The 12,970-nt window shown below is 42.1% G+C and overlaps 2 protein-coding genes and 1 long non-coding RNA gene across 4 annotated transcripts in view; 2 read left to right on the top strand and 1 right to left on the bottom strand.

The window, feature by feature from the left end:
• Positions 1-4,391, bottom strand: part of rnmt (RNA (guanine-7-) methyltransferase) — a 34,268-nt gene extending 29,877 nt beyond the window's left edge. The window contains exons 1-6 of the mRNA XM_070446584.1: positions 4,303-4,391; positions 3,556-3,815; positions 3,315-3,441; positions 3,044-3,166; positions 2,689-2,804; positions 1,975-2,156 (exon numbers count right to left, since the gene is read on the bottom strand). Of these exons, the coding sequence (XP_070302685.1) occupies positions 1,975-2,156; positions 2,689-2,804; positions 3,044-3,166; positions 3,315-3,441; positions 3,556-3,732 (725 nt within the window). The 5' untranslated portion in view covers positions 3,733-3,815; positions 4,303-4,391. The remainder of the gene's footprint in view (positions 1-1,974; positions 2,157-2,688; positions 2,805-3,043; positions 3,167-3,314; positions 3,442-3,555; positions 3,816-4,302) is intronic.
• Positions 4,392-4,631: 240 nt separating this feature from the next.
• Positions 4,632-7,623, top strand: LOC111972702 (uncharacterized protein C18orf19 homolog A). 2 transcript variants are annotated; one of them, XM_023999749.2, is made up of 5 exons: positions 4,632-4,750; positions 5,390-5,424; positions 5,634-6,042; positions 6,571-6,682; positions 6,809-7,623. In XM_023999749.2, exons 3-5 carry the CDS (start codon positions 5,663-5,665, stop codon positions 7,106-7,108), a joined length of 792 nt encoding a protein of 263 aa, XP_023855517.1. In that variant the 5' UTR covers positions 4,632-4,750; positions 5,390-5,424; positions 5,634-5,662; the 3' UTR covers positions 7,109-7,623. The 2 variants fall into 2 exon arrangements, with proteins under 2 accessions (XP_023855517.1, XP_023855516.1); XM_023999748.2 differs by having other exon boundaries at positions 5,387-5,424.
• A 608-nt stretch (positions 7,624-8,231) lies between these two features.
• LOC139028669 (uncharacterized) lies at positions 8,232-8,653 on the top strand. The gene is made up of 3 exons (XR_011480887.1): positions 8,232-8,414; positions 8,457-8,534; positions 8,580-8,653. It is a non-coding gene; the product is annotated as an uncharacterized lncRNA (long non-coding RNA).
• Positions 8,654-12,970: the final 4,317 nt, after the last annotated feature.

Below are 12,970 nucleotides of genomic sequence, written 5' to 3'. Positions count from 1 at the left end.
AGTTCACAAATTTCACTTCTGAACTTTATTTAACTACCAGTCAATATATATAGGTAGATGTGGGACTTTTCATTCTTCAGCTCTCTCAGTGTGCGCTCTCACACAAGCTGTTTAGATAGACATATTAATCTCTTCGTTTATATAGTAGATTGTTGTGTAGACCGCTTAATAGATGTCCTAGATAGCTATAGCCTGTCTCATCATAGTATAGCTTTTTAGGATGTAGACATAAATACTTGGTAGCCAGGTCTTCAGAATGTTATCGTATTGTTACTACATCATCATAGAGCTGTTTTAGATTAAGGCTTAATAGAGCTTGTTTTAGACTTTACTGCACTCTACTATGCTTGGTAGTGCCAGTATGAATACTATTTCACATGCACGTTGAGGATCAATTAATTTCTCCTTTCAGCTCTCCTCAGTAGCCAGTCTTAAGTATACTTGTTAGACTAGTAGACTCTCATCATTCAGGACATTCATTAATTCCTCCATAGAAGAATTAGTCCTTCTTCTAGTTCCTCTTCGAGATGAACTATAGTTCAAAAACATACGATTCCTAGCGCCTCAAAAGCCTCCTCTCTCAAGCTCATACTTCACTCTTCCTTCTCGCTCCATTCACCAGCTAATATCTGCTTTCAGTAGTTCCCTTCTCTCTCACGTAGGGTTTTACAGTTATCTGTACCATCCTCTCAATGTATATAATACTGTAGCTTGCAATCATTCTCCTAGCTCGCTCACTAGTATTATTGGGTAAAGCTTCTATCTTAATTTAGAGTGGTAAAATGTAAAATATAAACTCCGTACTCAACGAAAAGAACTTTTTGTTGGGGGTACGATACAAGTCCATCAATAATCCCTGATACTCTTATGTGCTGTTTCAGGAATCAGTGTAATTGGCATAACCATAAACAGATAGTGAAGTGGTCTGCTTCCGAACGAAACTGACTGCTACAATCTAAATGTTTCTCTCCTCAATCGCTCAGTTCATGTGCCCAACCCTTTAGTCAATACTAATGCTACTTCTAAGTTGAGTTCTTACGGCAGAAGGGAGATCTACTATGACCTAACTCAATCCCGTACACTTTTATCTTCTTTCAAACAGAGTAAAAATTACTAAACCTCACAGTGGAAGAGTGGGACATTATGGGTACCAAAACCCCCTTCCTAGCTCAATTAAAGTCATACTTGAACAGATTTAGACCACTCCTCTCAGCCGAAACAGTAGTAGTTCTCCCCTTTCTAGAAACGTAGCGCTTAGGAAATAAACGGCCTGTACCCATAAGGAGTTGGAAGTCTCAACGGTTCCACAACGTTTTTCTGAAAGAGGGAAAAGAATCTAACAACCCATCAGTCTACTTTATCATGCCATCCATCAAGGCCCATCTGACTTAGTATAACACAGCTAGGTACTCAGGTGACTCTATCAACTTAGTAAGTATCTACTAAACCATTACTATGGCTCCTGATTGACTATGAATACTACTAACACCCTAAGTACTAATGACTTGTCTGGACTGATGAATATCTAATAACACCAGTACATATGTCTATCTGGTGACTAGAAGTATCTACTAACACCAGACTGTATGTCTGTGTGACTATGAAGTATCTACTAACACCAGACATCATGATGTCTAGTGGACATATGAGATCTAATAACACCAGTACATATGTCTGGGGGACTATGAAGTCTACTACAACCGAGTACATATGTCTAAAGGTGTGACTAGAAGATAATCTAACTAACACTCACCATAGTAGTCTGTGTTAGGTGACTAATGAATATCTCACTAACAACAGTTAATGTGGCTCAGTGTAGGTGAGTAGAGTATCTATAACATACTCAGATCCCAATATATGACTCTGTTGTATTTCAGACTAGAAGTATCTACTAAACCAAAGTACATATGTCTGATCTTCTGTAAGTATCTACTAACACCAGTACATATGTCTGGTGACTATGAAGTATCTAACTGTATCACCAGTATATGCATCTGGGCGGTCCATAAGTATCCTCCTGGTCTCAGCCTCTCACAGGCGTTCTTCAACATCAGGTCCGCCTGCTGCTGCGTCTCAAAGGAGTAGTGGTACACAAACTGACAGCTGGTCACATCAAACTCCATCTTAGGATCCTTCAGCTTGTCTGTCAGCAGCTCCTGAAGAAAGAAGGGAAACAGATTAAATACCACCATGCAACGTTGGTGGTATTGAGAGGTTGGAAGAATGTTGTGAATGAATGGCGCCTCTACTCTAGGTAAAGTGACACAGTGCCTCTACACTAGGTAAAGTGACACGGTGCCTCTACAACAGGCAATGTGACACGGTGCCTCTACACTAGGCAATGTGACACGGGGCCTCTACACTAGGCAATGTGACACGGGGCCTCTACACTAGGCAATGTGACACGGGGCCTCTACACTAGGCAATGTGACACGGGGCCTCCACAACAGGCAATGTGACACGGTGCCTCCACAACAGGCAATGTGACACGGTGCCTCTACACTAGGCAATGTGACACGGTGCCTCTGACACTGGGCCTCAATAGGATAATGTATGAGTGAAAGTTACATTTTTAGGCAATCTATTTCTGCACACAGAACATTGTGATATTCAGATTTTCTAATTTTTCAGAACAAAACAAATTACCACTGTGTTGTATGTGTAGAGAGAGGGTGTGTCTGTGTGTACCTTGGTACAGTCGGCTGTGATGAACTCCGCAGAGAAGATACGTTCGTTAGGATGACCCCTCTTCCTCATATACTCATAACGAACCTGGCACTGCTCCACCGACACTGCTGCTATGTCTGACAACACAACACATGAAAAATAAACCGTAGTTCACCTCAAGGCTTCTTTTCAACAGGCCTTCCCCCATTTCTCATGTCCTCTCTACCTACTGCTCAGAACACCAGTGAGGAGAGGACACAAGCAATCGAGGGAAGACTGAGAAAGATCCTAGATGTGGTTGGGAACAAGCTTTTTGTAATCGTGCTGACTGTTACTCAGACAGAAAAAAAATGGCTAAATATTGTCCTGTACCTACCTGCACAGACCAACCGGCTAATGTGTCCTTTCCTCCACTTGAGCAGGTCTCCACCTTTCCCACAGCCCAGGTCCAGAACAGACAGCTCTCTGCGGCTCTGACGCACCGTGTCCAGGATCTCACCTGGGAYGATGGGAGGGTCAACTAGTTTACAAGATATCATGACCACAAAGACTAACTGAGTGCAAACTTGCCCTGAGGAATCTACTGTATTTAAATCAGCTAGCAGATGAACAGTGGAAACATTTTTAATAGTAGTTTAGAATCTCACCAATTAGAACACTTTTAAGCCAGTTGTTGAAGTTCCTCATGTAGAATATTCTGCTCTGGCTCCTGGCAGCGAGGCCGGTCTCCTGGAGCGCGTTGTAGTGGGTCGCCACCTTRTCTCCATGACCATGCTGGAACATGGGGGGCGGGCGAGAGAGAACGAGAGAGGGATGATTCACTGATATATCATTCAATAGTTATCTAATTAATAAGTTCAGATGCTTTCTAATTTATCCATTTCTTACCTGTTTCTTAGTTGGAGAGCTGTCGTCCTCTTCCTCATCTTCATGCGTCCTCTTGGTGGTAGACTTCTGTCCTGTACTGGACCCACTGTTTCGGTCTGCASTGGAAGACAGATGGCCATTCCCACCCTCTCCTGTCTCTGTCTTGGACAGATCCACAGCCTGATCAACCTCTGCCATCTCCACTGGTCAGAGAAGAGTCAACTTTMGCAGGAGTGTTTTGTCAAAATGATTGCAATGGCACGTTCAACTTCAGTAAAATTCTGCAAATAATTTGTAAAATCAAGAGATGTTATTTACTTTCACAGAACAAGGTAGCTAACGTTAAATGCTAGTGAAATGTATCTAAGCTAACATTACTGGTACTTGGTTTTCAAATGCATCTAAATTATTTAGCTAATTAGACAGTATAAAAGCTGTTTGTGTTCTGTATATGAGATGAGCAACTTCTGAACTGGAAACAGATCAATAACAACAATGTGTAACAGAGTGGAAGTAGCACCAGCTAGCTAACTAACGTTGGTTACAGTAGCAAGCTAACCGTTAGCTGGCTAAGCATATTTCATCCTGGATAGCATCATTTYCACATATGAAAAACACACACTTAAAAGTAGCTTGGTGCAAAGAGTAAGTACAATGTAATTATTTCAACGTGTTGAAAACATTATGGAAAAAAGCTAGCTAACGAACGGCACTGTACATTTAGCTACAACACCGCATAACATTAGAAAAAACAGTGTTCCCACTCACTTGAGTTTTCCGCCATTAAGCGTTTGCGACGGTCGTCATTTTGTAGTTTCCAACACCAACATATACGGTATCCCGCCCCCCACTGGCCCGGAGTGCGAATGGATGCTTTTTGATGACTGACTGCCATTATGTAATATTACTTTTTCTCACATTATCTGTTAGCTATAGGGGAACACATTATGCAATATGTGAAGTAAATCAACATGCTTTCATTGTGTTTTGGTGATCAAGTGATGCTTTCAATTTTGTAGAAAACGCAACAAACGTCAGTGGCGTGTTTGGCGGTGCAGAGCTGCCGGATGTCTGGACTACTCTTCCCACAAATCCTTGCGGGCCTATCACTTGACGTAATATTTATGCGACGTGAGGATTTTCTGCTGAATGCCAGAAGGACAAATCTAAACTTTAGCCTGGGTTGAAAGAACGAAACACCATGTCGGATTGTCAAGTACGTTCCTTTAAATATATGATGATWAATGTATGTTTTGTTGGTGGCTTACATTGTGTGTTGCCATCAACGTTGTGCGGTGTTTGGGGCCTCCCGAGTGGCGCAGCGGTCTAAGGTACTGCATCTCAGTGCGAGAGGCGTCACTACAGACCCTGGTTCGATCTCGGGCTGTATCACAACRGACCGTGACCGGGAGTCCAATAGGACATAGCACAATTGGCCCAGCGTCTCCCGTGTTATGGGAGGGGTTGGCTCGGGTAGGCCTTCATTGTAAATAATAATTTGTTTAACTGGCTTGCCTAGTTAAATAAAGGTTACATGCAATTAAAATGTTGCTAACTAACCCCTACGGCTAGTTAGCCAACGACGTGCCTACCTCGATCATTGCGTTTTGGTACACAAGTACATTCACTTCCAATGGAACGCTGCGTTTGCCTTGCAGTATAACATTGTCGGGCTGATTAAAGATAGGCAACACCTTGAACTATTAATGCAATCAATGCTTTGATTTGTGTAGCGACCAGCTACATGAAATGGTGGTTGAATAATTAGATAGAAGTTCATTGAACATGAGTGAGTAATAGAACATTGAGTTGGATGGTTATCCTAGATAACTTTGCTTGTCTTCCATTTCAGCAGCTGGATCAACTTTACTGAACCGTTATTCAACTAAGGTAGTTATGGCATTGTTCTGTATGACTGTTTTACACATTCAACATGCACCAAGTATTACACTAGTCGCGTTAATGTCATCCATTGTTGAGAAAAAATGTAACTTTTCTGATCACATCAATAATGATTGGTTTTAGCTATGTTGTTGAATAAAACGTGTGAATACAAAAACGCTCATTGGAACCAAGTGTCTAATGTTGTTTTGCTACAGAGGGTGGACTAMGCAGCAACAGTAAGAAGATGCAGCATCTCTTTAACCAGAGAGCCTTGTGGCAATCAGCTGCCCTGCGCTCCATGCTTCTGGGCCCAGTTACCTTGCAGCCGTCCACCATCTTGGGTCCACGGATGGCCTCCTACTTCCTCAGGAACGCTTGCCTCATCCCTAGCCCACGCTGGGTGAGCACATCAGGAGCAGTGTGGACCACAGCACCCCGTAAGTCCACCACGGAAGAGGGCCATAGCCAGGCTGACCCAGGCCAGGAGGATATCCTGGGGGACCGGTCCATTGGGCTGGTCCAGAGGTTCAGGAGGACTCTAAAGCAGTATGGGAAGGTCATGATTCCCCTTCACCTCATCACCTCCTCCATGTGGTTCGGGACGTTTTATTATGCTGCCATGCAGTAAGTTTTATTTCATCTTTATCTATGTWGGAAAGTTCCAATGTCTCTTTTGCAAGGGAGCTCTGTATCACAAAAATGCAGCATGAAATACAAAGTACATAATAAGGAACYAGTTATTAATTACAAACAGTTCTTTGCTACGCTGCCATGCAGAAAGTTACGAGTAATAAAGTTGTACAGCAATATCAAAATATTACTTAGCAAAGTGAAATGAGAAGGGACAAACCCATAAACATTCATGTACAATGTGAGATGTTTTTCTGAGGCTGTTTCTCCTCTCCATARGGGCATTAGTGATAATGGGCTTTTCTCCATCCCCGGTRAACCTGAGGTTACTGGCTGACACAGGCACCACTGAGTCTCATTTAGATAGACAACCCTGATTGTTTAATCAGAATAGTGTACGTCTGGCCTGCTTTATTTAGGCTCAGACTAGGGTGGGCTCAGTGATGGTCATTATTTTAGTTGTTGACACTTGKCTGACTTGATGTGTCATAGAAAATTAACCATATTAAATGAACCATTTAGGGGTATAAATGTGGTTCCGTTTCTGGAGTATGTTGGATTCCCGGAGAAGCTTGTTAAGCTGTTGGAGCATTCCCAGAGTGGCTATGCACTGACTGCGTATGCCATGTACAAGGTAAGAATGCTCATCTCATTGCATGTTGCACTATGACAGTTCTTTTGAGTGTTGGTCCTGAGCTAAATCACKACATTAATCTTAACACATCACATTAACCACAATGTCCATGTTGTTTATTGTCAGATTGCCACCCCAGCCAGGTACACCGTGACATTAGGGGGGACGTCCCTCTCGATCAGGTACCTCCGTAAACATGGCCACATGACCACCCCACCGCCTGTTAAGGAGTATCTGCAGGACAAGATGGAGGAGACCAGGGAACGCCTCTCTGAGAAGATGGAAGAGACCAAGGACAGGTTCTCTGAGAAGATGGAAGAGACCAGAGATCGTCTGTCAGGGAGGATTGGGGATAACAAGGACAAGTTGGCAGAGAAACTCCAAGAGACCAAAGACAAAGTGTCTTTCAGAAAGAAGCCGGAGTAGATATCATGGTAATTCCTGGATATGATTAAATATATGTTCATATGGCCACTATAGCCCTTAAAAAGGATGGGTGGACACATCGCCCTAAACTGACTTAAATCAGACACCACATACTCATAACATCAAAGCATTTCTCTTCTCACCTCCACATCTGCTTGACTGCAAAGGGTGCTGCACCTGCTTAAATAGCAAAGGTTACAATGGATCTGGTAAGGAGAAAAATAGTTATATGGAGTTAAATGTAGAAAAATACATACCGGTATGTTGAAAAATAGGTGCTATATTTTCTGGGAAATATTTGGATGAAGGAGTGATTCCAGAAGAACATGGTGTGTGTGGTAGAGGAGTGGGCTTTGAATTGTTTCACTGCAGAAGTAGACTATTAAACACTTAAGGTCCCCAGTCAGTCACAACCACAATATTCACACTGGCTCATGTTACAAGAAGGTTATTGTTGTTTTTACAATGTTATATTGAGAAATGTATCTGAAATATTAAAAAATACTTGTCCTCCATTGGCTTGCCAACTAAAACAGAACTATTCACAGTGAGATGTGCTACACGGTTTTCTAGGTTTGATTTCAGCTGAAATACTGAAATATAACGGTGTTATTGTTGGCGACATTTGGAGTAGGAAGCCTTAATGTCAAACTGACATTTTCTTTTGCTTTAACAACACCATTTACAACACTATTTACAACACTATTTACAACACCACCATTTACAACACCATTAACATCAACACCATTAACAACACCATTAACATCAACACTATTTACAACACCCCCATTTACAACACCATCAACATCAACACCATTAACATCAACACCATTTACAACACCATTCAATTCAAATCAAATATTATTTGTCACACGCTTCTTTAACAGATGTAGACTAACAGTGAAATGCTTACTTACAGGCCCTTCCCAACAATGCAGAGAGAAACAATAACAAGGAATAAATATGCAATCAGTAACGATAACATGGTTATATACACGGGGTACCAGTACTGAGCAATGATAACATGGCTATATACACGGGGTACAGTACTGAGTCAACGATAACATGGTTTATAACACGGGGTCCAGTACTGAGTCAATGATAACATGGTTATATACCGGGGTACCAGTACTGAGTCAATGATAACATGGTATTATACACGGACGGGTACCAGTACTGAGTCAACGATAACATGGTATATACACGGGGTACCAGTACTGAGTCAACGATAACATGGTTATATTACACGGGGTACCAGTACTGAGTCAACGATAACATGGTTATATACACGGGGTACCAGTACTGAGTCAACGATAACATGGTATATACACGGGGTACCAGTACTGAGTCAACGATTAACATGGTTATATACACGGGGTACCAGTACTGAGTCAATGATAACATGGCTATATACACGGGGGTACCAGTACTGAGTCCATGATAACATGGGTATATACACGGGGGGTACCAGTACTGAGTCAATGATAACATGGTTATATACACGGGGTACCAGTACTGAGTCAAATAACATGGCTATATACACGGGGTACCAGTATGAGTCAACGATAACATGTAATTACACGGGGTACCCCAGTACTGATCAACGATCACATGGTTATATACACGGGGTACCAGTACTGAGTCAATGATAACATGGTTATATACACGGGGTACCAGTACTGAGTCAATGATAACATGGCTATATACACGGGGTACCAGTACTGAGTCGATGTGCAAGGGTACGAGGTAATTGAGGTAGATATGTACATATGGGTAGGGATAAAGTGACTAGGCAACAGGATAGATAATAACCAGTAACAGCAGCGTAGTGATGAGTCAAGAGTTAGTGCAAAAAGGATCAACACAAGTGTAAACACATGTGAAGTGTTGGTTCCATGTTTCATGAGCTGAAATTAAATCCCATAAATGTTCTATATGCACAAAAAGCTGATTTCTCTCAAATATTGTGCACAAATATGTTTACATCCCTTTTAGTTTGCATTTCTCCTTTGTCAAGATAATCCATCCACCTGACAGGTGTGGCATATCAAGAAGCTGATTAATTAAACAGCATGAGCCTTACACAGGTGCACCTTGTGCTGGGGACAATAAAATGCCACTCTAAAATGTAAGGATCTGTGCACAATTCCTGGAAGCTGAAAATGTCCTAGTTCTTTCAAGGCCTGCATACTAACCTGACATGTCARCCATTGAGCATGTGTGGGATGCTCTGGATCGACGTGTACAACAGCTTGTTCCAGTTCCCGCCAATATCCAGCAACTTTGSACAGCCACTGAAGAGGAGTGGGACAACATTCCACAGGCCACAATCAACAGCCTGATCAACTCTATGTGAAGGAGATGTGTTACGCTGTAGGAGACAAATGGTGGTCACACCAGATATTGACTGGTTTTCTGATCCCCACCCCTACCTCCTTTTAATGTATCTGTGACCAACAGATTCATATCTGTATTCCCAGTCATGTGAAATCCATTAGGGCCTAATGAATTTATTTCAATTGGCTGATTTCCTTTTATGAACTAACTCAGTAAAACCTTTGAAATTGTTGAATGTTGCATTTATAACGACATGTCACTGACTTTGAGTAAAGCCAGAGTTTCTATGTATGCGGATGACTCAACACGTCAGCTACTACAGCAACTGACATGACTGCAACACTCAACAAAGAGCCGCAGTTAGTTTCAGAGTGGGGGGGGCAAGGAATAAGTTAGTCCTAAATACTTCTAAAAGCACTGAACCTCAACTAAATCTTGTAATAAATAATGTGGAAATTGAGCAAGTTGAGATGACTAAACTGCTTGGAGTAACCCTAGATTGTAAGCTGTCATGGTCAAAACATATAGATGCAGTAGTAGCTAAGACGGGGAGAAGTCTGTCTATAATAATAAAGCGATGCTCTGCCTTCTTAACAACACTATCAACAAGGCAGGTCCTACAGGCCCTAGTTTTGTTGCACCTTGACTACTGTTCAGTAGTCGTGTGGTCAGGTGCCACAAAAAAGGACTTCGGAATATTGCAATTGGCTCAGAACAGGGCAGCACGGCTGGCCCTTGGATGTACACAGAGAGCTAATATTAATAATATGCATGTCAATCTCTCCTGGCTCAATGTGGAGGAGAGATTGACTTCATCACTACTTTTATTTATGAGAGGTAATGACATGTTGAATACACCGAGCTGTCTGTCTAAACTACTGGCACACAGCTCAGACAGCCATGCATACCCCACAAGACAGTCCCCAAGTCCAGAACAGACTATGGGAGGCACACAGTACTAAATAGAGCCATGACTACATGGAACTCTATTCCACACTCTATTCCACATCAATTAACTCATGCAAGCTGTAAAATTAGATTTAAAAAAAACAGATAAAAAAAAACACCTTATGGAACAGCGGGGACTGTGAAGCAACAAACACTGGCACAGACACATGCAAACACACACACACGATAACATACGCACTATGCATACACATGGATTTAGTACTGTAGATATGTGGTAGTGGTGGAGTAGGGGCCTGAGAGCACACAGTGTGTTGTGAAATCTGTGAATGTATTGTAATATTTTTAAAATTGTATAAACTGCCTTAATTTTGCTGGACCCCAGGAAGAGGCAGCTAGTTTGGATCCATAATAAATACAAATATGTTTGTTCAGTATGGATATTTAAGTAGTTAACTAATAGCTACCCGGACTAACTATGTAGCAGTCTTCTGGCTTGTGGGTAGAAGCTGTTCAGGGTCCTGTTGGTTCCAGACTTGGTGCATCGGTACAACTTGCTGTGTGGTAGCAGAGAGAACGGTCTGTCTATTTATTAGTTCCACATAATTCATTGTTGTATCTGGTCCCATGTGGCTCAGTTGGTAGAGCATGGCGCTTGCAACGCCAGGGTTGTGGGTTCATTCCCCACGGGGGGGACCAGGATGAATATGTATGAACTTTCCAATTTGTAAGTCGCTCTGGATAAGAGCGTCTGCTAAATAACTTAAATGTAAATGTATCTGAGGATCTACAATAGATACTGCACATATATATTCAACCACAAGGGTGTACTAATGAGCTATGTGAGATAAAAAATAATATATCCTAATTGAGAACGACTGAAATGATATTATTTCAGTGTAGATAAGGGAAGGGCAGGTTAAAATAAAAACATGACAGCCAGACAAGGCAGTGTATGAATCAAATACATTTGCATATGAATGGTGTGGAAATTAGCTGACTTCGTGATCTGTAAGGTAAGTACACCTGCATTGCTTCTACACCTGCATTGCTTGCTGTTTGGGGTRTTAGGCTGGGTTTCTGTACAGCACTTCGAGATATTAGCTGATGTACGAAGGGCTATATAAAATAAACTTGATTTGAAGTAACATTAATGTGTCAAGCAGATTTCTTTGCAARGTTTAAGACATGGATTTCATGTTGTAATGTTAACAAGTTATCCAAAAGTAGTTAGAAGTAAGGTTTTAATTTGATTAGCTAAACAAAACTTGTTTAAACAGCCAAATTGTCATAGAAAATCAGCCTTTTTTGCATTGTGGGGATGAAAAGAACAGCATTTAGGCTGTAATGAGCTCCAAAATTCAAGTCATTACACCATTGATATAGCAACGGACGCTAATAGTTTATCGAATCCCATTGTGATGCGGTGGGGGGCGGGGACTTTTTGGCTGAGGGGCATTATTTGGCATGACCGGCCAAATCATAGTCTGGCTGTGTGTTGACAGGTGTGGAAGGTACACTGTATATACAAAAGGATGTGGACACCCCTTCAAATGAGTGGATTCAGCTATTTCAGCCACACCCGTTYRTGACAGGTGTATAKAAATCGAGCACACAGCCATGCAATCTCCATAGACAAACATTGACAGTTATGGTGGAAAAAAATGACAAACTCTTATGCACATGCSCTGTATGAGCCTTAAACCTGTACATTTCCACTTTGTGTTTTTCCTCTCTTGTTTCTGAGTAACTTGGTCACGTGGCTAAAGACAAAGGGTCGTCTGAGAGAGACCAGTTTTTGGCCCATCCTGTTCTTTTCATATCTTTCAAGAAAAAGCTGTGTGGAGATAAGAGAAGAGGCTAGCTTGAGCACCAGCGACAATGCTATCAGCCAGAAATGCAGAAACGCCAAAACTGGCGTTATCACTTGTTTGTCCATTATGTTCCCATCATGATCTCACACACCTGCTAAACTGACACGTAGACAAAGGTTTAACTGTTCGTTGGGCTCTTAACACTGCACAGTGACTGTTCACCAGCTCCAGATTTGCAAATCTTACAATAAAAAGTTGTTTTGAAGTCTCTCTTCCTTTTGGTTAGAATTTCTACACCACCGTAGAATGGCCTTATTGAGGAGCTCAGTGACTTTCAATGTGGTACTGTCAAAGGATTCCAACCAGTCAGTTTGTCAAATGTCTGCCCTGCTAGAGCTGCCCCGGTCAACTGCTAGAGCTGCCCCGGTCAAAGTAGGCCACACAAGCTCACAGAACAGGAGCATAAAAATCATCAGTAACACTCACAAACAAGTTCCAACGTCAGGACAAGAACTGTTCCTCGGGAGCTTCATTAAATGGGTTTCCATGGCCGAGCAGCCGCACACAAGCCTAAGATCACRATGTGCAATGCCAAGCGTCTTCTGGAGTGGTGTAAAGCTRYCCGACATTGGACACTGGAGCAGTGGAAACGCGTTCTCTGGTGTGATGAATCTTTCGTCACRARRTGGKAGTCCGACYGACGAATCGYGGTTTGGCGGATGCCAGGAGAACGCTACCTGCCCCAATGCATAGTGCCAACTGTAAAGTTTGGTGGAGGAGGAATAATGGTCTGGGGCTGTTTTTC

Source organism: Salvelinus sp. IW2-2015, linkage group LG14 (assembly GCF_002910315.2).
Source record: "Salvelinus sp. IW2-2015 linkage group LG14, ASM291031v2, whole genome shotgun sequence".
NCBI classification, from domain to species: Eukaryota; Metazoa; Chordata; class Actinopteri; order Salmoniformes; family Salmonidae; genus Salvelinus; species Salvelinus sp. IW2-2015.
Note: the sequence above shows the minus strand (reverse complement) of the source record. Positions and strands in the feature narration are given on the sequence as shown.

Coding starts and splice junctions, on each gene's coding strand:
- LOC111972702 (XM_023999749.2), top strand. CDS start 5,663: ATGCAGCATCTCTTTAACCAGAGAGCCTTGTGGCAATCAGCTGCCCTG. Junction 6,043..6,570: donor TTTTATTATGCTGCCATGCA/GTAAGTTTTATT, acceptor TGAACCATTTAG/GGGTATAAATGTGGTTCCGT. Junction 6,683..6,808: donor CTGCGTATGCCATGTACAAG/GTAAGAATGCTC, acceptor GTTTATTGTCAG/ATTGCCACCCCAGCCAGGTA.